A 26,219-nucleotide genomic window follows, 5' to 3' on the forward strand; every position below is an offset into this window, starting at 1 on the left:
GTAATTTTATTTTTTTCAAAATAAGCATTTTATTAAAAAATTTTTTTTTCTATTCTTTTCCAAATTCTTTTCCCATTTAGGTTATTACAGAATATTGAGCAGAGTTCCCTGTGCTATCCATCCTAAATACTGCAGTGTATACATGTCAATCCCAAACTCCCAGTCTATTCATCCCCACCCCATCCTTCCCTTCTGATAATTGTAAGTCATAGAGAATATATACGTTAAACGCTGAGATGAAATGCTATCTACTAGGCGTTACTTTCTCTAAACTCTAGAAACAGAATGAACTACTTCCCCCTCCATAACCCTGCTGGAACCTTGTGATTCATTTATCACAATGAATCATAAATAATTATTTACAAGTTTATTTATCCTGTTAGATAATGAGTTTTAAGAGTACAAATGCTGTAGATTATTCATGGTTTATTTTTACTGCCAAATAAAACTTCTGGTTACAAAATAGGTCCTGGCAAAAACTTGTTTGAATCAATACTAAGTTAATGGAGTTAAAACTGAATTAATACTGAGTTAAAGAAGACAATTCCTAAGTACAATGAAAAGGAAATACCTTGAAAGGACAGAGTCCATTATTAGGTTTATTGTAAATCCCCTGTTTTCTTTTAGACACTGTCCCCATGTCACTGTGTCACTGAAGACAAAGGTTTAACATGTAACTTAAATGCTACTTCCACGATTAGGTTTCTCCTGATTTTCTCCAGTTACAAATATCTGTCCCTTTCTCTGCACTTCTAAGCACTTTTCAGTTCTATTAATAGCCTTTCACTTTCCTGTTTTTATTGTTTAAAAATTCTTTGAAGAGACAATATCCCATCTTATTCATCTTTTAATGTACAAGATCTACCTACCATTGGCCTAGCATATAATACACATTCCAGGAATGCGTGCTAATTAACAATTTATTAGACCTGAAAATATTCAAATCATTATAGATTGTCTGCATAATTTCCATTATAACCAAGATGAGGCCAGAGTAGTCTTAGGAGCCTTTGGTCTTCCTGATAAGTCCTTCTATTATGTCCCACTGATCCTTGGTGACCTACCACAAAAAGAAAAAGTCAATTTAATGAGGTTCTTGTGTGTTTTTAAAGCTTAGTATCCTCACTGTTAATATTGTATTATATTCACAAAATGGCATTACCTTCCTCAGACTGTTGAATTCCCCTGAAATAAGTACTTCCTCTCCACCATCAAATCTAATTACCTAAAAAATGATAATAAAAGCTGTGAAATTAACTTCTTTTAAAAAGTTTTCTGAACCATTAGCCACTTCTCCCTCCTAACTGGTTGGAATATCTCTCTGACACTTTCAATCCAAGCACAAGTTTTAAAGACAAAACTGACGATTAAACCTAAATTGATTTACTCTCTTAAAAATCCTCTCTCCATCATTTCTATGATTTCAAATTCTACCCAATTTTAAAGATCAGCTTAAAGGCACGTCTACCAGAGTTATTTGCATTTAATAAAATTAATTTATTAATGAATCAACTCCATAAGCTTAAACTATATTAGTATTTCTATATTATAAATAACATACTAAATACAGCTAATTAAATACTTTAAATCATATTTACATTCAACATCATAAGGATTGGTTCTACAATCCACCTTCCCACCCCAAATCCACCTCCCCACCACAAATCCACCTCCCAAAAGTGTTGAGAAAGAAAACTATGCTTACAGCTCCATTAATCCAAGAAGCATAATCACTACAAAGGAAAGCAGCAAGATTTGCAAGTTCTTCCACAGTTCCCAGCCGACCACAGGGAATTCTGTCAATCATTTCTTTTTCAAATGCTCCGGTTGGGTCCAGACGGCTAAAGGCACCCTTAGAAATTAAGAAAATAGTTAGGTAACTTAAAAAAAAAAATCCTATTTAAGAAATAAATTTGCAATAAATGGAATGTTACTAAGGCAGCCCTGTTCATATCTTACTCCCTATAAGCAAAAAGTTTTGCCAAATTCTTCCATATTCATTTTGCCTAATGCTGCTGCTGCTGCTGCTGCTAAGTCGCTTCAGTCGTGTCCAACTCTGTGCGACCCCATAGATGGAAGGCCACCAGGCTCCCCCGTCCCTGGGATTCTCCAGGCAAGAATACTGGAGTGGGTTGCCATTTCCTTCTCCAATGTATAACAGTGAAAAGTGAAAGTGAAGTCGTTCAGTCGTGTCCGACTCTTAGCGACCCCATGGACTGCAGCCTACCAGGTTCCTCATTCCATGGGATTTTCCTAAGACAGGTATAAAGAAAATCATAGACAAAGGTCTCAAACCTGGTTCTATCAGTTCTGGCTACAGAGTTTCCATACTTCAATTTTCTTTTAATTTCTTTAAAATTATATGCTTGTCGTTTGCATAAAACTCATACCTAGACTGCTAGACTAAAGCTCCTTGATGGCAAGCATCTTGTCACAACTGTTTTTATATCTTTCTCAGCACCCTTGCACACAGAAGGCACTCGGTAAATATACGTTAAATAAATAATAAAATGCAGATGACTTCCCTAGATACTGAGGTCCTAGAATGAAGTTTTGATGACTGTTTAGTCCTTTTCAGACAGTGCTTAACACAGTGATACTCTGAATCAAGTATTTTAATATGTGCATTTGGATTATTTTTCCATTAATTTTATCATTTTTTATAATTTAAGTGCCAAATAAGATATTCAGTCAAGTTTCACTTAGGCAGTGTTTCTATTTTCCACCCTTCAAACTACTTAATTAATACAACCATCTTCATGTTAATATTTAACAACCCAGAACCACCTATAAGGCCAATGTTCCTTAGCATTATTTTCCATTTATATAACAATACTGGAGTGGGTAGCTATTCCATTCACCAGGGGATCTTCCTGATCCAGGGATCAAACCCAGGTCTCCTGCATTGCAGGTGGATTCTTTACCATTTGAGGCACTAAGGAAGCCCCCTCAGTTTATTAAGTTAAAGTTAGCAAATTTCACTTGGGCCTTCAAAGCAACATTCCAGGTGGGATTAAAAATTCCTGCTTTACATGAAAACAAAAAGATGTGAGAATGAAGTTATTTGGGATAATGTGAGAGAACAGAGAGCCTGTGAACTTTTGAGCAATGTCTGTAACAGCATAAGTGATAATTATGAATTGCAATGAATATCTGATTACAAGTAAAATGTATGCCATCAGAAGAATTTTTAATCCCAGAGACATGGGACTTAGACAACATACGTAACTGAGTGTTTAAAGTGAAAAGGCACAGATATGACTCAAAGAAAATGCTACCTATTTTCTACATATAAGACCAAGCTTACATGATCAATTTAGAAAGCATCTCTTAAATTTAAAATATAGTTACATTTCCATGATTTTTTAAAAAAGGACGTCAAAGTAAGAACCTGTAAAATATAGTAAAAAATAAGAAATATATCAGATCATTAAAGCAAATCAGACAAAATACCAAAATTCAAGGCATAGAAGATCCCAAAAATATTATATTAAGACACTGAAATAGACCTTATGAAGGAGTTGTGTAACTACTATTTTCTTTCCCAGCTCCATATTTCTTATGTTGGATAATAGCAAAACCCTCTTCCCTTCTACCAGGGCTCCAAACTCTGGTATCCTTGGAAAATGCTGCATATTTCAGAATGTATCTATTAGTCATCCACTTCTTAATCACTCAAAATGTGATCATAAGCAAACCAAAACTTACTTTGGTTTTTATAGGCCCCGGCTGAATCACATTGAATCTCATTCCATATTTACCCCATTCAGCTGCAAGAGACCTAAAAATTAAAACAAACAGTACAGATTTCTAAAATACTATACTATAAATTACAAATACTATTAACCAAGACTTAATACATGCTTACTACATGCCAGAGACTACAGCTCCAGTAGGTAAGTACTACTATTATTCCCTATGTTACAGACAAGGAAACTGAGGCACAGAGAAAATAAATCATTTGCTCTGGGTCGTATGGCTAGTGAGTCAACTTCTAGCAGTCTAGCGCAAGAGTTTGTGCCCTTAATCACACTCTTCTGTACTACGTAATATTTACATTTTAGTGTCCTAAGCACTATGCTAGACTACCTACCATTCATATTTTAGTATGAAGACCAATATCAGTATACATATTTAAAAAGGGTATCATTATTTAGCACAAAGAACTGAAAGGATCATGTCTCTTCCTCACATTTTCTGGAGTTCAGTCCTGCACCTATAACGTTCAATGCAACTTTACTTACAGTACATTAGATCACAGTGTCTGCAACATTACAAGTGCCTTCATCAAGTAAAAGATGGAAACTGTGCAATATGTGCCAATATGACTCAGAGGAAGAAGTACCCATCTCTACCAGGAGTAAGAGGGAAGCCTTCCTTCAGGAGGTGGTAATTGAGCTGACACTTGAAGAAGGATTAGGAGGTTTTTGTGGGAGTAAGGGGAAAAGAGAAGAGGATGGAAAATATTGGAAGGGAGGGTGGAGAAAAGAAGACTGCCCAGGTATGTGGGCCAGTGGGTATGCAGGACAAAGGCATAACAACACGCAGTCTCCAGGACCTAAAAGACCTTATCTGGTGTGACTGTGCTACAAGGTATGGAAGAGGGCTGAAGGGAACTCAGGCTGGGGAAGAACATACAGAGTTATTGAGCATCTATTATGTGCAATTCACCATGTAGTAATATAATATCAAAAAAGCAGCACAGGCTCATGGCCCTTAAAGAACAGGAAATTGAAATATCTAATAAGATCTAGACAAAACAAATATAGATATTGTACAAATGGTGTCAAAATAGTCAAGTTCTAAGCTCTTATTTCCACTATCATTTGACCTTAAAAATGGTAATTATCTCTATTCAGACTAAGTTTAAACTGCTAAGTAAAGTACAATTTTGTCTCCCAGAGAAATGTGTATTATTAGTTTATATGTTACAAAGTACCTTAAAACTACTCAAAAGAGAGAATTGTGTAGCTCAGCAGGAACTGGGCATTGGTTATGTACCAGATCTTGCTGAGCAATGAGCAAGATGAATAAGATCTGCTTTCTTCTCTCACAGTACGCAGATCCTAGTGGGGAAGTTATACAGCTTTAATAATATATTAAAAATGGTCTACCATGCCCTTTTCTGTGCACCTTCATTTTAGAATCTATAACACAAGATGGCATTTATTAATGTGTTACTCTTCTCATTAGATTAGCATAAACATGCAAAGGGTTATTGTTGTTCAGTCACTAAGTCCTATCTGACTCTTTGAGACCCCATGGACTGCAGAATGCCAGGCTTCCCTGTCCTTCACTATCTCTCAGAGTTTGCTCAAATTTATGTCCATTGAGTCAGTGATGCCATCCAACCACCTCACCCTCTGCCACCCCTCTTCTCCTTTTGCCTTCAATATTCCCCAGCATCAGAATCTCTTCCAATGAGTCAGCTCTTCCCATCAGGTGATCAAAGTATTGGAGTTTCAGCTTCAAAACCAGTCCTGCCAATAATGGGTTGATTATCTTTAGGACTGACTGGTTTGATCTCCACACAGTCCAAGAGACTCTCATGAGTCTTCTCCAGCACCACAGTTTGAAAGCATCAATTCTTTAGTGCTCAGCCTTCTTTATGGTCCAACTCTCACATCTGTACATGACTACTGGAAAAACCATAGCTTTTCTATATTGACCTAAATCAGCAAAGTCATGTCTTTGCTTTTAATTTTGTGCCTGCAGTCACCATCTGCAATGATTCTGGAGCCCAAGAAAATAAAGTTTGTCACAGCTCCCAATTTTCCCTATTTGTCATAAAGTGATGGGACCAGATGCCATGATCTTTGTTTATTGAATGTTGAATTTCAAGACAGCTTTTTCACTCTCCTCTTTCACCTTCATCAAGAGGCTCTTTAGTTCCTTTTCAATTTCTACCATTAGAGTGGTATCATCTGCGTATCTGAGGCTGTTGTTATTTCTTTCAGTAATCTTGATTCCAGCTTCTGATTCATCTAGTCTGGCATTTTGCATGAGTATCCTGCATCGAAGTTAAATAAACAGGGTGACAATATACAGCCTTGTCGTACTCCTTTTCCAATTGTAAACCAGTTACTTGTTCCATGTAAGGTTCTAACTGTTGGTTCTTGACCCTCATACGGGTTTCACAGGAGACAAGTAAGGCGGTCTGGTAGCCCCATCTCTTTAAGAATTTTCCAGTTCGTTGTGATCCACACAGTCAAAGGCTTTAGCACAGACAATGAAGCAGAAGTAGATGTTTTTCCGGAACTCTCTTGCTTTTGCTATGATCCATTGAATGCTGTCAATTTGATCTCTGGTTGCTCTGCCTTTTCTAAACCCATCTTGTACATCTGGAAGTTCCCAGTTCATGTACTGCTGAAGCCTAGCTTGGAGAATTTTGAGCATCACTTACTACCATGTGAAATGAGCGCAATTGTGCGGTAGTTTGAGCATTCTTTGGCATCACCCTTCTTTGGGTTTGGAATGAAAACACATTTTCCAGTCCTGTGGCCACTGCCAAGTTTTCCATATTTGCTGATATACTGAGTGCAGTACTTTAACAACATCAACTTTAAGGATTTGAAATAGTTCAGCTGGAATTCCATTGCTTCCACCAGCTTTGTTTATAGGAATACTTCCTAAGGCCCATTTGACTTCACACTGCAGGATGTCGAGCTCTGCGTGAGTGACACCATCATGGTTATCCGGGCCATTAAGACCTTTTTTGTATAGTTCTTCTGTGTATTCTTTCGCCCTCTTCTTAATCTCTTCTGCTACTGTTAGGTCCTTACTGTTTCCATCATCTGCCGTGCCCAACCTAACATGAAATGTTCCCTTGATATCTCCAATTTTCTTGAAGAGATCTCTAGTCACTTCCATTCTATTGTTTTCCTCATCTACTTCTTTGCATTGTTCATTTAAGAAGGCCTTCTTATCTCTCCTTGCTCTTCTCTAAAACTTTGCATTCAGTTGGGTGTATCCTCGGAGAAGGCGATGGCACCCCACTCCAGTACTCTTGCCTGGAAAATCCCATGGATGGAGGAGCCTGGTGGGCTGCAGTCCAGGGGGTCGCTAAGAATCGGACATGACTGAGCGACTTCACTTTCACTTTTCACTTTCATGCATTGGAGAAGGAAATGGCAACCCACTCCAGTGTTCTTGCCTGGAGAATCCCAGGGATCGGGGAGCCTGGTGGGCTGCCGTCTATGGGGTCGCACAGAGTCGGACATGACTGAAGTGACTTAGCAGCAGCAGTAGGGTGTGTCCTTCCCCTTCTCCCTTGCTTTTTGCTTCTCTTCTTTCCTCAGCTATTTATAAGCCTTCCTCAGACAACCATTTTGCCTTCTTGCATTTCTTTTCTTGGGGAATGGTTTTGGTCACTTCATCACGTGCGATGTTACAAACCTCCGTCCATAATTCTTCAGACACTCTGTCTACCAGATCTAGTCCCTCAAATCCATTCGTCACCTCCGCTGTATAATCATAAATGATTTGATTTAGGTCATACCTGAATGGCCTAGTGGTTTTCCCTACTTTCTTCAATTTAAGTCTGAATTTTGCAATAAGGAGCTGATGATCTGAGTCACAATCATCTCCAGGTCTTGTTTTTGCTAACTGCATAGAGCTTCTTCATCTTTGGCTGCAAAGTATATAATCAATCTAATTTTGGTATTGACCATTTGGTGGCATCCATGTGTAGAGTGGTCTCTTGTGTTGTTGGAAGAGGGTGTTTGCTATGACCAGTGCGTTCTCTTGACAAAAATTGTGTTAGCCTTTGCCCTGCTTCCTTTTGTGCTCCAAGGCCAAGCTTGCCTGTTACTCCAAGAAATGAGAAAAAATATCCCAGAAGAGGTGGGATATGAGAGCACTGAAGGGAGGTGAAATCTATTATAGCAAATTCTAACAACAGCACAATCTAGGCATAGATATATGAAAGTGCATGATGTGTTTAAGTAAGTACAGAGCTCAGAAATATCAGTGATTAAAGCAGAGGAAAAATGGTAAAAGAATACAAGCTCGGTGAGAATGAGGATTGTTCTATTTCCATTACTACCATATCCCTCTACCTAGTAGAAGTGCCATGTACGCAAAAGGTACACGATAGATATTGATCTAACAAGCCAATGAATACAGAAAGGCCAAAGGCAAGTCCATTTAGAATATCATACTGAGTTTTGGCTTTTATTCCAAAGATGAATAGAAATATGATATAAGGTTTTTAGCTAGGGAATTATAACAGCAGACATACATTGTTAGAAAGATGAATCTGATGGGAACATGAATAAAAAATAAACTGGCAGCAGAGAAGCATATTATGGGGCTATTACAATAAGAAGAAAAGCAGTGATAAGAACTTACATTAAAACAAAGACATTGGGAAGTCCAATGGGGAACAGATTCAAAAAGCAATCATATACTGCTGAGAAAAAGCTGAAAGACCTGATAAGTGGTCACTGTCTATGCTAGTCTATTAATCCTGTATAATAGTATAGTCAGTACAATAGAAGGATGAAAGCATATTTAAGGGAGGTCAGAGAGGGTTCAAGTAGAGATACATGGACACTCCAGTCTAAGTTCCTATCAGCCCTTTTCTCAAACTTTATAATATAGTCATACTGGATCAGTGATTAAAATTAAGTAATAATTAGTTTCTCAGTCGCAGTAACCACAATGCAAGGGTTCAATGGCCGCTTGTAGCTCCTGAAGAGTACAGATCTACAGAATAGTTTAATCACTACAGAGAATTCTAATGGACAGTGCAGCTAATAGAAAAATAAGACCTATTCATGAGACCCAGTGTCTCCTGGCAAATCCAAATTAGTCATTGTTTTAGTTTTCTCTGGAAAGAAACAAAAAAGCAGGAATTCAGTTGCACAGGCTTTCAAAGCATGTCATCTTCAGGGACAAGATTAACCTGAAAGTACTTATTAGATTACTATATACCCAGTAATAGAAGATTAACAAGATAGTACTCACTTGTTCAAGGCCTCCACTCCTGCCTTGGCAGAAGCACTTGGTACTACAAAACCTGATCCAGTCTCAGCATAGATGGTGGTAATAGCAAGAAATGATGCTCCTAATATTTTTAAATGATACAGTAATTAACAATACAGCTAAACCAATTCACATCAGGAAAACATTTAAAATAATGGGATCTGGTTCAAGACGGTATAACCAAAACAGAAGAATTTTTTAAAACTTTACTAAGGCTAAATTAATGAAACAGTAATCTAATAAAAGTGTCTCATCTTTCTTTGCTAGTAATCTTGCTGTCATTCAGGATGGCCCAATCTTAATCAAAATTCTATACCAGCTGAGTCAATACCTAGGCTCAAATCTCAGAGGCCCTGCATACAGCTGGATAGGATTTCCATTAGCTATCCTCCCATTTGCTGCTGCTGCTGCTGCTAAGTCACCTCAGTCGTGCCCAACTCTGTGTGACCCCAGAGACGGCAGCCCACCAGGCTCCCCCGTTCCTGGGATTCTCCAGGCAAGAACACTGGAGTGGGTTGCCATTTCCTTCTCCGATGCATGAAAGTGAAAAGTGAAAGTGAAGTCACTCAGTCGTGTCCGACTCTTAGCGACCCCATGGACTGCAGCCTACCAGGCTCCTCCATCCATGGGATTTTCCAGGCAAGAGTACTGGAGTGGGGTGCCATTGCCTTCTCCGATCCACCCATTTAAACAGGAATAAATCAGAACTAAAACTAAAATAGCAGGGACTTCTGCCTTCAGCACCATGGACTTGCCTTCCTCCTGAAACATAAAGAAACTGTAGCAAATATATGATACAACTATTTTCAGATACTGTTTAGCAGGGAGGGAAGACAGCAATTTCTGAGAGAAGAAAGACAAATGAAATGAGCCCTAAGATCACATTTTACATAAAGGTACTATACATATACTACAGTATGTACTCCATATATATATACATATTATAGTGTATATTACAATCTATGTAGTATATATCGTATATACATATGTCATATAGACTGTGGCATGCTGCTGCTGCTGACTCACTTCAGTTGTGTCTGACTCTGTGCGACTGCATAGATGGCAGCCTACCAGGTTCCGCTGTCCCTGGGATTCTCCAGGCAAGAACACTGGAGTGGGTTGCCATTTCTTTCTCCAGTGCATGAAAGTGAAAAGTGAAAGTGAAGTCACTCAGTTGTGTCCAACTCTTCCCGACCCCAAGGACTGCAGCCCACCAGGCTCCTCTGATCCATGGAATTTTCCAGGCAAAAGTACTGGAGTGGGTTGCCATTGCCTTCTCCAGACTGTGGCATAAGGAATGGGAAAACAGTAAAATATAGCATTATCACTGTGTCTAGGAGACAGACTGGAGTTTGGGGAGAATGAGGAAGTTTGAATTTGTGAGGAGATTAACCCCAAAGAGAAAAGTATGTAAAGACAGAGCCTCATAAATCGGCATAGTCTATCCTTGAGTCTGGTCAGACACCAAAATGTACTTGTTAGGCTGAGCGTCCATAAGGCCAGGCGAAGAGTAGCTACCTGGGAGTCATAAACGGAACAATTCCCTGAGTACACATAGGCTGGGAGATAAGCGAGTCCACGTAGCCTTGTTGAGTATCAGAGCTTTCAGTGGAAAGTTCAGAAGGGCTGTGCATCAGTAGGAGGGTGTTTGTTGTTCAGCTGCTAAGTTGTGTCCGACTCTTTGCAACCCCATGGACTGCAGCACCCCAGGCTTCCCTGTCCTTTACCAACTCCTAGAGTCTGCTCAAATTCATGTCCATTGAGTCAGTGACACCATCCAACCATCTTTCTCTGTTGCCCCCTTCTCCTCCTGCCTGCAATCCTTCCCACCATCAGGATCTTTTCCAGTGAGTTGCCTCTTCATATCAGGTGGCCAAAGTAGGAGGATTTAATTAGCCCAAAATAAAGTCTACTCTAGACTCACCTGATCCACAAGCTTTTAATTCAAAAGGAAATAGAAGTGCATACACATATGGACATACCACATACACACACACACATGCACACAGCTCAATGACATAAGATTTATAGCACACAACCCAAAATCACTACACACGAAAAGACACAGAAACAACCAGGGAAAAAATCAGATAATAGACAGTCTCTCAGAAATGACACAAAGGAGAGAATCAGCAGATGAAGACCTTTCAGATGATATTGTACACTGAACAGCTACATGCAAAAAAAAAGATTAGAACATATCCTCACATTGTATTCAAAAATAAACCAAAAATGAATTAAAGGTCTAAATGTAAGACCTAAAACTATAACAGTCCTAGAAGAGAATAAGGGAGAACACTCTCTGACATAAATCATAGCAATATTTTTTTAGATCTGTTTCCTTAGACAAAAGAATAAAGGCAAAAATTAACAAATGGGACATAATTAAACTTAAAAGCTTTTGTACAACAAAGAAAACCATGAACAAACTGAAAGAAAAACCTACTAAATGGGAAAAAATACTGACAAATAAGATAACCAATAAGGGGCTAATAACCAAAATAAGTAAATAACACATTCAACTCAATATTAAATAAACCAAACAACTCAATTAAAGAATGGGCAAAAGACCTGAATAATCTATTTCCAACGAAGATATACAGATCTCCAGCAGGCATAAGAAAAATGCTCAACATTACTAATCATCAGAGAAATATAAATCAAAACCACAATGAGATATCACCTCACACCTGTAAGAATGGCTATCACCAAAAGTCTACAAATAACAAATGTTGGCAAGGATGTAGAGAAAAAGAAACCCTAATATGTTGTTGATGGGACTATAAATTGGTGCAGCCATTATTGAAAACAGTATGGAGTCCTCAAAAAATTAAAAGTAGAATTACCACATGATCCAGTAATTCCATTGTTGGAAAGAATTGAAATGAAGAAAAGGAATATACTAATTAGAAAAGATACCTGCACCCCAATGTTCATAGTGGCATTATTTACAATTGGCAAGATATGGAAACAATCTTAAGCATTCATCAACAGATGAATGAATAAAGAAAATGTGATGTATATATACACAATGGAATATCACTCAGCCATAAAAAAGAACGAAATTGTGACATCGGCAACAACATGAATGGTCCGAAAGAGTATCATGCTTAAGGAAATAAGTCAGAGAAAGACAAATGCTGTACGTTATTGCATATACTTGGAACCTAAAATCTAACATGGACCGTACCGTGTGCTCAGTTGTGTCTGACTCTCTGCGACCCCATGGACTGATGCCCACCAGGCTCCCCTGTCCAGGGAATTTTCCAGGCAAGAATCCTGGAGTGGGTTGCCATTTCGTTCTCCAAAATCTAAAATAAATGAATATATATGACAAAACAGAAGCAGGCCCATGGATATAGAGACCAAACTAGTGGTCACCAGTGAGGTGAAAAAGAAGGGAGTGGTGAGATAGGAATACAGGGTTGAGACACAAACTGCTGGGTATAAAATAAGCAATGAGGACACATTGCACAGCACAGGAAAACACAGCCACTATTTTGTAGTAACTTTAAATGGAGTATAATCCGTAACAATATTGAATCACTATGTTATACACCTGAAACTAACAGAATATTTTAAATCAACTATACTTACAATTTTTTTTTTAAAGATAGTAGAAAAGACTTCTGTTCAAGACGTCAGAATAGAAGTATGTGCGCTCATCTCCTCCTGAGAGACCACCATAATCACAACTAGTAATTGCACAACCCTCAACAGAAGGACACTGGAGCCCACCAGAAAAAGATACTCCAAAGCATATTCTTTGTCTTTGGACAAAGCTGCAGGGAGGTGGTAGGAGGGGCACAATCATGATAAAATCAAATCACAACCCCACTGGATGGGCAACCCAGAAACTGGAGAAAAATAATACTAAAGAAGTTCTCCTACTGTAGTGACGGTTCTAAACCCCATGTCAGGCTTCCAACCTGGGGATCCAACAGAGGGACTGGAATCCCCAGGGAATCTGACCTTGAAGGCCAGAGGGATACAAGACTTCCACAGGACTGGGGGAAACGGAGACTCCAGTCTTGAAGGTCACAAACAAAATCTTGTGTGAACCAAGACTCAGAGAAATGCAGCAGTAACCACCATCCCCCACCCCCCAACACAGGAGACTGAAGCAAAACTACCTGCCAGTGTTGGAGGGTCTCCTGTGCATGTGTGGGTCAGCAGAAGCTCACGACAGGAGGCAGGGAAGAGGCAGCAGCAGTCTCAGAAGGTCCCCCTTGATGTAAACCCTCTTGAAGGTCACCAGTAACCAGACCAAGAGCCCATAGACCCAAGGGTTGGATTGGCTCAGGCCAAAACACGACCAGGGAGGGGACGCAATCCCACTCATCAGCAGATAATTGGATTAAAGCTGTTCTGAGCAAGGCTCTGCCCACTAGAGCAAGATGAGTTTTTCCCACCACCAGTCCCTCCCATCAGGAAGCTTACACAAGACTCTCCATCAGCGGGCAGACAGAGGAAGCAAGAAGAACCACAGTCCCACTGTGACTAAAACAAAAGCCACATTACAGAAAGTTAATCAGCATGAAAAAGCAGGAAGTTGTGTCCAGATGAAGGGACAAGATCAAACCCCAGGAAAACAACTAAATGAAGTGGAGATAGGTAACCTCCCAGAAAAAGAATTCAGAATGATAGTGAATATGATTCAGAATCTTGGAAAAAGAACAGAAGACCTACAAGAACTAAAGAACAAACAGACAGAGATGAATAATACACTAGAAGGAATCCACAGCAGAATAACTGAGGCTGAAGAACAGATAAATGACCTGGAAGACCGAACGGTAGAAATCACTGCCACAGAACAAAATATAGAAAATAGAATGAAAAGAAATGAAGACTGCCTAAGAGACCTTAAGGACAACATTAAACACATCAACATTTGCATTACAGGGGTCCCAGAAGAAGAGAGACAGAAAGGATCTAAGAAAATATTTGAAGAACTAATAGCTGAAAACTTCTCTAACATGGGAAAAGAAGTAGTCAGCCAAGTCCAGGAAGCACAGAAAGTCCCAGGCAGGATAAACCCCAGGAGGAACACACCAAGACACAGTAATCAAACTGTCAAAAATTAAAGACAGAGATAAAATGTTAAAAGCAACAAGGGGGAAATGACAAATAACCTACAAGGAAACTCCCATTAGGCTATCAGCTGATTTCTTAACTAAACTTGTAAACCAGAAGAGAGTGGCATGATATATTTAAAGTGATGAAAGGGAAGCAACTACCATCAAGAATACTCTACCAAGCAAAACTCTCCTTCGGGTTTGATGGAGAAATCAAAAGCTTTCCAGACAAGCAAAAGTTAAGAGAACTCAGCACCACCAAATCAACTTTACAACAAATGCTAAAGGAACTTGTCTAGGCAGAAAACAAGAAAAGGAAAAGATCTACCTATAGAAAATAAACCCAAAACAAGAAAACAGTAATAGGATCATATATATTGATAATTAACTTAAATGTAAATGGAGTAAATGTACCAACCAAAAGACATAGACTGGCTGAGCAGATGAAAACATGTGCATGTAGGCACTTCCACTCACCACATCACTCTGCTTGATCCCCCAAATTGTATGTAATTATTTTATATTGTTAGGTTAATCATGTTCCCATTATGGCTTGCAACAGTAATTATCTTTCATTTTTTATTTGGCTACTGATTGTGAAAACTGATCAACATCTTTTACTATTGTGACTATGTAACCATTTCTCACTTAGTACCATGGTACCACGACTGGTCAACAGAAAATAGAAATCTGTATCACCAAAAGTAGCATTTAATAGAAAAACCTGTAATCATTTTTAAAAATCCAGATGCATATCAGTATAACCTTGGAATTCTTTGAAAAATACAAATGTCCAGGTGTTACTTGTTTTTTTTTTTTTTTTTTTTGCCAGTTTCAGATATGTGTCTAACGAGCAGCCATGTTTAAAGACAACTGAACTCTATGAGGATCTTTTACTTTTATCTAGCTTGTTTCACATTCTCTATTGTACATTCAGTGCTCCCATTTCATTTAGTTTAGGTTTTTCAGTTTCTCCACCTTCTCTTTTTTTTTCTAATGTTCTTTCTCAAGCCTTTAACAAGCATAGTAGAAAATCTTTTGTATACAAGGCTTCCCCGATAGCTCAGTTGGTAAAGAATCCACCTGCAATGCAGGAGACCCTGGTTCAATTCCTGGGTCAGAAAGATCCCCTGGAGAAGGGAAAGGCTACCCAATCCAGTATTCTGGCCTGGAGAATTCCATGGATTATAGAGTCCATGGGGTCGCAAAGAGTCGGCCACAACTGAGTGACTTTCACTTTCACATATGTATAATATATATATTTTTGAAGATTTATGAATTTTTGCCTAACTAAAAAATTTATGACATTTTGATTTCACCTGATTGACTTAGTGTGAATAGAATGCTAGATTTCTAATTTTAAAAATAGATATGCAACAAGAAACAAAGGTTTACTACATAGCACAGGGAACAAAGTCAATATCTTATTATAACCTATAATGTAAAATAATTTCCAAAATAATATATGTGTATATGTATAACTGAATCACACAAGAAAGGAATTCTACTTCTTGAAATTTAGTAATGTTTACCTTTTTGTCAGTTTTTCTAAATGTCCTATGGAAACCAAATAACAAATGAAATACAAAATTTTAAATATAGTTCTGTAGGATATAAGATTAATATAAATATAAAACTATTATATTTAAATTATTAATGACATCATTCAAGACACATCTATTCTTATTTTTTCTGTAACTGATAAAATATTCTCAGAGAAATATTAATATGTCTCACTATGATTATATATTTTTTCCTTTTCCCTTACATTTCTTCTCAGCTTTGTTTTATATATCTTTGTTTCTCTGTTGTTAGGTGTGTAATGATTTATGATGTCTATCTCCTTTGTGAATTGTACCTTTTATCATTAAAAATATCATTTTTGTTTAAAAAAACAAAAGATGGAAGAAAAAATGATATTGTAAGTATTCTAAAATATTTCAAGGAAAACATGAGTATAATTAGAAATACAAAAGTAGAACCAAATAGAACTTCTAACACTAAAAAACATCTGAAATGAAAAATCAAATAAATGGTCTTAGTTGCAGAAGAAAAGATCCATGCTCTTGAAGACACCACAAATATCAAACATGGAAAATAAAGGACAAAGAAGGGATAAAAATTGAGGGGAAAAAAAAGGCAGAACGTCAATGAGCTGTGGAAGTATCTAGCATGTTAACATATATATAATTGAAGTCCCAGAATAAAGGAACAGAAAAATCATTTGGAGAAATAAAGACTGCAAATGTGCTATATTTGGTAAAAACTACAACCTCTACAGACCAGATGGAGAAGACAATGGCACCCCACTCCAGTACTCTTGCCTGGAAAATCCCATGGATGGAGGAGCCTGGTGGGCTACATCCATGGGGTCGCTAAGAATCGGACACGACTGAGCGATTTCACTTTCACTTTTCACTTTCACACATTGGAGAAGGATATGGCAACCCACTCCAGTGTTCTTGCCTGGAGAATCCCAGGGACGGGGGAGCCTAGTGGGCTGCCGTCTATGGGGCTGCACAGAGTCAGACACAACTGAAGCGACTTAGCAGCAGCAGCAGCTAGAGACCAGATAACCTACTCTTTTATCGTTACTTCTGTTATTACCTAGAAAGGGTCTATGATCCTCTGGATCATAGAAAAAGCCAGAAAATTCCAAAAGACATCTGCTTCACTGACTATGCTAACACATTTGACTGTGGATCACGACAAACTGGAAAATTCTGAAATTCTGAAAGAGATAGGAATACCAGACCATCTTACCTGTCTCCTGAGAAACCTGTATGTAGGGCCAGAAGCAGCCGTTAGAACAGGACATGGAACAATGGACTAGTTTGAAATTGGGAAAGGAGTACATCAAGACCATATATTGTCACCCTGCTTATTTAACCTATATGCTGGGTTCATCATGCAAAATGCTGGGCTGTATACTCACAAGCTGGAATCAAGACTGCTGGGACAAATAGCAACAACCTCAGATATGCAGATGATACCACTTTAATGGTAGAAAGTGAAGAGGAACTAAAGAGTTTCTTCATGAAGGTGAAACAGGAGAGTGAAAAAGCTGGCTTAAAAACTCAACTTTTAAAAAATGAAGACCATGGCATCTGGTCCCATCACATCATGGCAAATAGATGGGGTAAAATTGGAAACAATGAAAGATTTTACTTTCTTGAGCTTCAAAATCACTGTGGACAGTGACTACAGCCACAAAATTAAAAGATGCTTGCTGCTTGGAATAAAAGCTATTAAAAAACCTAGACAGCATATTAAAAAGCAGAGACACTACTTTGCCAACAAAGGTCTCTATTGTCAAAGCTATGGTTTTTCCAGTAGTCATGTACAAATATAAGAGTTAGACCATAAAGAAGACTGAGAGCCACAAAATTGATGTTTTTGAACTGTAGTGTTGGAGAAGACTCTTGAGAGTCCCTTGGACTGCAAGGAGATCAAACCTATCAATCCTAAAGGATATCAACCTTGAAGGTTGATATTCATTGGAAGGACTGATGCTGAAACTGAAGCTCCAGTACTTTGGTCACCTAATGTGAAGAGCTGACTCATTGGAAAAGACCCTGATGCAGAGAAAGATTGAGGGCAAAAGGAGAAGGGGGTGACAGAGGATGAGACAGTTGGATGGTATCACTGACTCAATGGACATGACTTTGAGCAAACTCCAGGACATAGTGAAGGACAGGGAAGCCTGGCATTCTGCAGTTCATGGGGTCACAAAGTGTCAGACACAATTAAGTGACTGAACAACAACAGACTAGGAGGAGATATTCTAAATACATTCTATATCTCACAAAGTACTCAGTACAGAGTCTATGAAAATTTTCTACAAATCAATAATAAAAAGGTAGAGCAAAATGGAACAACAGACTGGTTCCAAATAGGAAAAGGAGTACGTCAAGGCTGTATATCATCACCCTGCTTATTTAATTTATATTCAGAGCACATCATGAGAAACACTGGGCTGGAGGAAGCACAAGCTGGAATCAAGATCCCGGGAGAAATATCAATAATCTCAGATATGCAAATAATACCACCCTTATGGCAGAAAGTGAAGAAGAACTAAAGAGCTTCTTGATGAAAGTGAAAGAGGAGAGTGAAAAAGTTGGCTTAAAGCTCACCATTCAGAAAACTAAGATCATGGCATCCAGTCCCATCACTTCATGGCAAATAGATGGGGAAACAGTGGCAGACTTTATTATTTTGGGCTCCAAAATCACTGCAGATGGTGACTGCAGCCATGAATTAAAAGACGCTTACTCCTTGGAAGGAAAGTCATGGCCAGCCTAGACAGCATATTAAAAAGCAGAGACATTACTTTGTCAATAAAGGTCCATTTAGTCAAGGCTATGGTTTTTCCAGTGGTCATTGATGGATGTGAGAGTTGGACTATAAAGAAAGCTGAGTGCAGAAGAATTGATGCTTTTGAACTGTGGTGTTGGAGAAGACCCTTGAGAGTCGCTTGGACTGCAAGGAGATCCAACCAGTCCATCCTAAAGGAGATCAGTCCTGGGTGTTCATTGGAAGGACTGAAGCTGAAGGTGAAACTCCAATACTTTGGCCACCTGATGCGAAGAGCTGACTCATTTGAAAAGACTCTGATGCTGGGAAAGACTGAAGGTGAGAGGAGAAGGGGGTGACACAGGAGATGGTTGGATGGCATCACTGACTCAATGGACATGAGTTTGGGTAAACTCCGGGAGTTGGTGATGGACAGGGAGGCCTGGTGTGCTGTGGTCCATGGGGTCACAAAGAGTTGGACACCACTGAGCGACTGAACTGAACTGAACTGAAAACTGTCAGGTTACAGCATCTATAACTGACAGGAATTTTGGCAGAAAAAAACTGGCTCCATCTTTTAAGAAGCCTGAGCTAATATAATTTTAATGAAGTCCATAGAATTTTAATTTTAATCCAATGTGATGAGTAAAAATAGATCAAAGTCTATATTACAATGAAAGACAATAATGAGAAAAGAAAGGAGAGTCAGACGGAAATCAAGAATAACAAAGACGGGCAGGGGATGAAAGAAAACAGACAAGACACGGAAATACCAAGTGATGAGAGAGACCAAGATGAAGAAATAAACAGAGAAACAAAAGTGAAGAGTTGATAGAGAGTGAGAGAGAGACAGACATATGGAGAGAAACAGAGAAATGAGTAAGAGGTATGGAGAGAGAAAATCAGACACAGTGTGGTTAACTCTCAAATACACTTGAAAAAGGATATAGTAAGAAGACATATAAAAGAGATACAAGGATCCTGGGAGAGAGAAAAGAGAGAAGTCAGCCCACACTTCTCTATCTCCCCACTCAATCATCCTTCTTAAAAAAAAATTTTTTTTAAAGCAAATTCCCTATCTCAATCATATTCACTTTGCTATAATAGGAATTGAAACATAGGGTTTCAACTTCAATAAGAGAACAGGAAAAAGATGGAAGTTGTTAGCACACGTGTAGAAAAAAGGCTAATGCCCCTCTAGAATCCTTCTGTCTGTTCCTAGATCCTTTCTCAAGCTGATTTGAGAATTATCCACGCTGTACAGAAGAAGAAATTGAATCTAATGAGACAAAAGCTTTGAACCAACAGAAGGAAACTGATCAGCTCCATGCCATTCCCCTCAAGCCCCAAAGGGCATCCTTCAAGTAACACAAGGATACTTCCTCCTTGTCCTGGTTTGGAATACTCTATCACCTCTCTGAGAAAATACCTGCACCCTTCAAGTCCCAGCCACAGTCTGATCAGGGACAGTGTCTTATTCACCTCTGTCATTTGGACATGTAGCACAGGGTATGGTACACAGAAGTCATCAGTGAGTGTTAAGTGAGTAACTGTACACTGATTCTAGAACATACTCGTTTTTCCAGTGGTCGTGTATGGATGTGAGAGGTGGACTGTAAAGAAAGCTGAGCACCAAAGAATTGATGCTTTTGAACTGTGGTGTTGGAGAAGATTCTTGAGAGTCCCTTGGACTGCAAGGAGATCCAACCAGTCCATCCTAAAGGAAATCAGTCCTGAATGTTCATTGGAAGGACTGATGCTGAAGCTGAAACTCCAATACTTTGGCCACCTGAGGTGAAGAACTGACTCATTGGAAAAGACCCTGATGCTGGGAGGGATTGGGGCAGGAGGAGAAGGGGACAACAGAGGATGAGATGGCTGGATGGCATCACTGACTTGATGGACATGAGTTTGAGCGAACTCCGGGAGTTGATGAAGGACAGGGAGGCCTGGCGTGCTGCGGTTCATGGGGTCGCAAAGAGTCAGACACAACTAAGCGACTGAACTGAACTGAACTGAACTGACTCACTTGATACCATTGCATCACGACTGGTCAACAGAAAATAGAAATCCATATCACCAAAAGTAGCATTTAATAGAAAAACCTGTAATCAGGTTTTTCTGAGTGACTGAACTGACTGTACAAGTACAGACATTGCATCATTGAGTATCCCAGGGCTTAGCACAGAACCTGCACACAGTAGGGATCCAATTAATATGTGAAAAATAAATAAACATACCTTTCTGTGCTTTGATTAGTTCCTTCCCAATTGCTAGAGTCACAAAGGCTGTGCCATTCAGAACTATGTCAGTTATTGTCTTCCAAGCATTAGGAGAGAGTCTTTCAGAGGGAGAAATAAAATTCCCTGCTGCATTGTTTATCACAATCTAACAAGTGAATAAGGCAAGTTATAGAAACTTAGATGAGGAGGAATATTTTTCCTAAAGAGCTTTTATTTCTGAAACTTAAAGCTAAAGTCCATAGTCTGTTAGGAACAATACTGTGAGATTTGGTTCAGTTTTACTTTCTGTGAGCCTTTGAAAATTTCCTATTATTGTTTACCAAATTTTGGAATTCTAATCCGTATCTCAAAATTAGGGTAGAGTCTATTACTAAAAATATACGTATAGATTAAGCATGTCTAGGATGTGATTATTTATTTCAAGGAATCTCAATTAAAGTGCCTTTAATTTCTGATATCATTTTGGCTTAATTTAGCTAATGAAATTCTTGGTTGATGACCAACTTCTTCAATAACAATAAAAATTCCACTTAGTTCTATAGTAGATATTGATTTGTCCAAAAATATCTTTAACATAGCAAAGTGCTCTCTTTGAGACTACTGGAGAAAAGGCTTCTTTCCAATATGCGAACCAAACAAAAGCAAAACATCCATGTATATCTCAGGTCTTATAAGGAGAAATCTGGAGCTTTTTTGTCCGTTTCCTTGTTTGTATTATTTTCCTCCATGAACAGAGATAATCCAAAATTATAAAGAAAAGCAAAGAGCATGAATCATTTAAACTAAATATTGTGCTCTTGGATAGCTACTCTTATTTCATAATCTTATTAAATATAGTGAAATAAGGTTTGTTCTATATGATTATAAATGTATTTTTAAAGTGTTCCTAAAAGGAAATAGTATAGCAGTCTACCTACTCTACTCCCTAGCAAAAAGAGCTGGCTTTTTGCTAGCAGAGGAGAACAGGGGCTTCTTAACATAGCACTTGCTCAGCATCAATATTTTATTTCATTAATACACCTTGGTAGGTGCTATCAACATCAAACACCTCATACTGTCGCCTCATCACCATCACACTTACATCAGGATGTCCGATGACTTTGATGGTTTCTGACACAGCGTTTTGCACCATATCAGGGTCCCTCACATCACACTGAATTGCATGAACCTGCAAAACAACAAAAACAAAAAGAGTTCTACATTTTTCAGACTTCTTAATCCAGAAGCATGAGTCACTTACTTAAGCATGTTATCATTCCGAAATCTGATTTAAATAACTTTTTAATGTACCTTATTTCCAGTTTGAGAAGATATCTGCTCTGCAGTTGCTTTCAAAACATCAATTTTTCTAGAAAGAAACACATGGTACTTTGCATGAGTTCTGAAATAACTTCATGTTATATTTTTCTTTTTAATTTCATAAATTAAGAAAGAATTTACAGTTTAAAGACATGTATTTTGAGGACAATAGAAAAGCTAAATCTATAAACAAGTTAGTTTGAGTGCATTTATTTTCCAGAAGTTACATTTAAGCAATTTTCATATATCTGACATTAATTGATAGAATTAGTTTTAAGCCAGTTAAATTTTAAATTATTTCTTTAATTATATTCTTTTCTATGTGTTTTCTTGTCCAGGCATGCTTTAGAAGGAAAATACATTCCTGGAATGATGTAAGCTTAGGTTAAACTATTTAAAAAATCTATGTTCTATATAAATCTATGTTACCAGATTTTATACCAAATTGATGGGTTTGGACAACCTAGATGTACTCAGAATCTTACAAGCTTCAGAAAAACAAACACACAAAAGCAATGTAAATCACATAGTATTACAAAGACAATAATATATTAACACACTTAAAAACATTGCAACATAAAAAAAAATGTTCTGGCCAATTTGCATTAAAAGAAACATCTGAAAGAAACTCCTTTGGGCCCTTATAAATTATACACTGACTTATCATTCAGACTATTATTTAGCCTATCTAAAAATTTTACAGTATTCCAAACTGAAAGAAAGGATAGATTTTTTGGCCAGTCTCTAAACCTCTAACTTGAATAGCTATAAGATACCAGGACATGCCTAAATAAATTCTTTCCACAAGGCCTCCCCCTTCCTATATTCATCACAATCGATGTTTTGAAATATTTGCCCGTCTTATAGGAAATGGAAGCATTCTATCCATTATCCTGGTGCAAGGTTAACTATCTACTGAATCAGTAATTATAACCACTCTCACTGAAAACAAAGGAGCCTCAATATAGTACTTTATTACTTCATACACAGAAAAAATTCTGTCGCTGAATTTGTGAAGTATATTATCAGTTCCATCATCAGTCATTACTTCTATCATCACAAATAATAACTGACTTTTTCCAAGGAGATTTAAATCATCTAAAGACTATTTCATAGAGATTAAGATGCAAATCAAACAAATCTGGCAAAAAGTGTTTTCAACATTGTAGCACAGACTTATTCCATCAATAGACTCTTGCCAGGCAACTTACTGAGACTCACTCACCGGCTCGCTATCACGCACTGTGCACCCAGGCTGGACAGACAAGTTGTCATTCCTTTTCCAAGGCCAGTGCCTCCCCCGGTAATAAATGCTACTTTTCCTTGAAAACTATTGGCTGGTAGCATCACTTTTGGAAAAGGTGGAAAGAATTTAGACTGCAAAGCTTCATTGTTTTGATATAATGTTTTTGTTCCATAACTGAAAAACTAATAGAAGAAAAAAAATTGAAATAGGCATACTTGTGTTCCCACAAAAGACATGAGTTTTTAAACTTATTCTTTAATATTGGTCAAATTCGTGGATTAACACAAACACTGTAAACATATTGGTACTGTATTTAACCAATTTTTGTACTTTTTCTGTTGGAATGTTAAGTAGCATAGTAGAATGGTTTATAGCAAGGGCTTTGGGGCTAGACTAGGAGAGAACTTTCTCCCTAGTCATACAACCTTCAGCAAGTTATTTAATCTCCATTTGCCTCAATTTCTTCTATAATTGGAAATAATGATGGAACCTTCCTCACGGTCATTATAAGGGTTTCACGAGACAATATAAATAATATACTTAGGAAATTGGATAGCACATAGAAAACACTCTATAAATGCTGGCATTGTTAGTTCATGTGTTAGCTTAAATTTAACTTAAAAAAGCTTAAAGCATGTTTGTCTTTTAACAAGAACAACTTGGAAAAAAATCACATTCCATCTTTTGAATCACTTAAGAACACTATAAAAATCCTTTATAAGGTTTATCAAATCAAATGCCTCTTCTCATGTTGTCTTTGAATAATAAATTTAAAACAGGAAAAAAATACTTGTTATAATTAAAATGGGGGAAACTATAAAACCATTTTCAACTAAAAAAGTGTTTGGACTGCCTTATCCCGTATTTTACAGCTTACCCTCATATTACTTATCGAAAACACTGCTATTCTCTCATTTTTAATTATGAAAACAAACTTTTAAGTGTGAAACACAAAAACAAATAAAGAGCTAACATATTCATTAAGTGTTTACCACGTATCAGGATTAGAAACTAATTGTCACCACCCCATGAAATAGGTGCTAATTTTACCCCATTGTACAGGACGGGCCCAGAGAAGATAAACATGTTGCCCAAGTTGCAAAACCAAGATTATAAAACCTTGCATGTTGTCTCTCTATATTCACTGAGATACTACTGAGTTTAATGATCACACTATTCGGGTATCTGATATTTCCCATCAGGTCACGGTTGTAAGATTAAAACTTCAGAATATATAATTTCCCACTAGAGCATTCTTATACATTAAATGGGCTGTCATTATTTGTCTTGAGATATCTAGAAATTTACTGTAAGGAAACAGAAGTCAATAACTTCAGTTCAGTCGCTGAGTCATGTCCGACTCTTTGCCACCCCATGAATCACAGCACGCCAGGCCTCCCTGTCCATCACCAACTCCCGGAGTTCACTCAGACCAACATCCATCGAGTCAGTGATGCCATCCAGACATCTCATCCTCTGTCGTCCCCTTCCTCCTGCCCCCAATCCCTCCCAGCATCAGAGTCTTTTCCAATGAGTCAACTCTTCACATGAGGTGGCCAAAGTACTGGAGTTTCAGCTTCAGCATCATTCCTTCCAAAGAAATCCCAGGGCTGATCTCCTTCAGAATGGATTGGTTGCATCTCCTTGCAGTCCAAGGGACTCTCAAGAGTCTTCTCCAACACCACAGTTCAAAAGCATCAATTCTTCAGTGCTCAGCATTCTTCACAGTCCAACTCTCACATCCATACATGACCACAGGAAAAACCATAGCCTTGACTAGACGAACCTTTGTTGGCAAAGTCATGTCTCTGCTTTTGAATATGCTATCTAGGTTGGTCATAACTTTCCTTCCAAGGAATAAGCGTCTTTTAATTCATGGCTGCAGTCACCATCTGCAGTGATTTTGGAGCCCAGAAAAATAAAGTCTGACACTGTTTCCACTGTTTCCCCATCTATTTCCCATGAAGTGATGGGACTGGATGCCATGATCTTCATTTTCTGAATGTTGAGCTTTAAGCCAACTTTTTCACTCTCCACTTTCATTTTCATCAAGAAGCTTTTTAGTTCCTCTTCACTTTCTGCCATAAGGGTGGTGTCATCTGCATATCTAAGGTTACTGATATTTCTCCTGGCAATCTTGATTCCAGCATGTGTTTCTTCCAGTCCAGCGTTTCTCATGATGTACTCTGCATAGAAGTTAAATAAGCAGGGTGATAATATACAGCCTTGACGTACTCCTTTTCCTATTTGGAACCAGTCTGTTGTTCCATGTCCAGTTCTAACTATTGCTTCCTGACCTGCATACAGATTTTTCAAGAGGCAGGTCAGGTGATCTGGTATTCCCATCTCTTTCAGAATTTTCCACAGTTTATTGTGATCCACACAGTCAAAGGCTTTGGCATAGTCAATAAAGCAGAAATAGATGTTTTTCTGGAACTCTCTTGCTTTTTCCATGATCCAGCGGATGTTGGCATTTGATCTCTGTTTCCTCTCCCTTTTCTAAAACCAGCTTGAACATCTGGAAGTTCATGGTTCACATACTGCTGAAGCCTGGCTTGGAGAATTTTGAGCATTACTTTACTAGCATGTGAGATGAGAGCAATTGTGCGGTAGTTTGAGCGTTCTTTGGCATTGCCTTTCTTTGGGATTGGAATGAAAACTGACCTTTTCCAGTCCTGTGGCCACTGCTGAGTTTTCCAAATTTGCTGGCATATTCAGTGCAGCACTTTCACAGCATCATCTTTCAGGATTTGGAATAGCTCCACTGGAGTTCCATCACCTCTGCTAGCTTTGTTCATAGTGATGCTCCCTAAGGCCCACTTGACTTCACATTCCAGGATGTCTGGCTCTAGGTCAGTGATCACACCATCATGATTATCTGGGTCATGAAGCTCTTTTTTGTACAGTTCTTCTGTGTATTCTTGCCACCTCTTCTTAATATCTTCTGCTTCTGTTAGGTTCATACCATTTCTGTCCTTTATCGAGCCCATCTTTGCATGAAATGTCCCCTTGGTATCTCTAATTTTCTTGAAGAGATCTCTAGTCTTTCCCATTCTGTTGTTTTCCTGTATTTCTTTG

At 38.2% G+C, this 26,219-nt stretch overlaps 1 protein-coding gene across 1 annotated transcript in view; it reads right to left on the reverse strand.

Annotated features, from left to right (window-relative positions):
- Window positions 1–409: 409 nt before the first annotated feature.
- DECR1 (2,4-dienoyl-CoA reductase 1) overlaps window positions 410–26,219 on the reverse strand; it is a 43,508-nt gene continuing 17,698 nt past the window's right edge. The window contains 9 exon segments of the mRNA NM_001075423.1: window positions 410–1,060; window positions 1,163–1,225; window positions 1,706–1,852; window positions 3,709–3,781; window positions 8,968–9,067; window positions 20,594–20,741; window positions 21,678–21,764; window positions 21,887–21,944; window positions 23,121–23,323. Coding sequence (NP_001068891.1) covers window positions 1,001–1,060; window positions 1,163–1,225; window positions 1,706–1,852; window positions 3,709–3,781; window positions 8,968–9,067; window positions 20,594–20,741; window positions 21,678–21,764; window positions 21,887–21,944; window positions 23,121–23,323 — 939 coding nt within the window. The 3' untranslated portion in view covers window positions 410–1,000.

The sequence above is a fragment of the Bos taurus genome, chromosome 14 (genome assembly GCF_002263795.3).
Source record: "Bos taurus isolate L1 Dominette 01449 registration number 42190680 breed Hereford chromosome 14, ARS-UCD2.0, whole genome shotgun sequence".
Lineage (NCBI taxonomy): Eukaryota > Metazoa > Chordata > Mammalia > Artiodactyla > Bovidae > Bos > Bos taurus.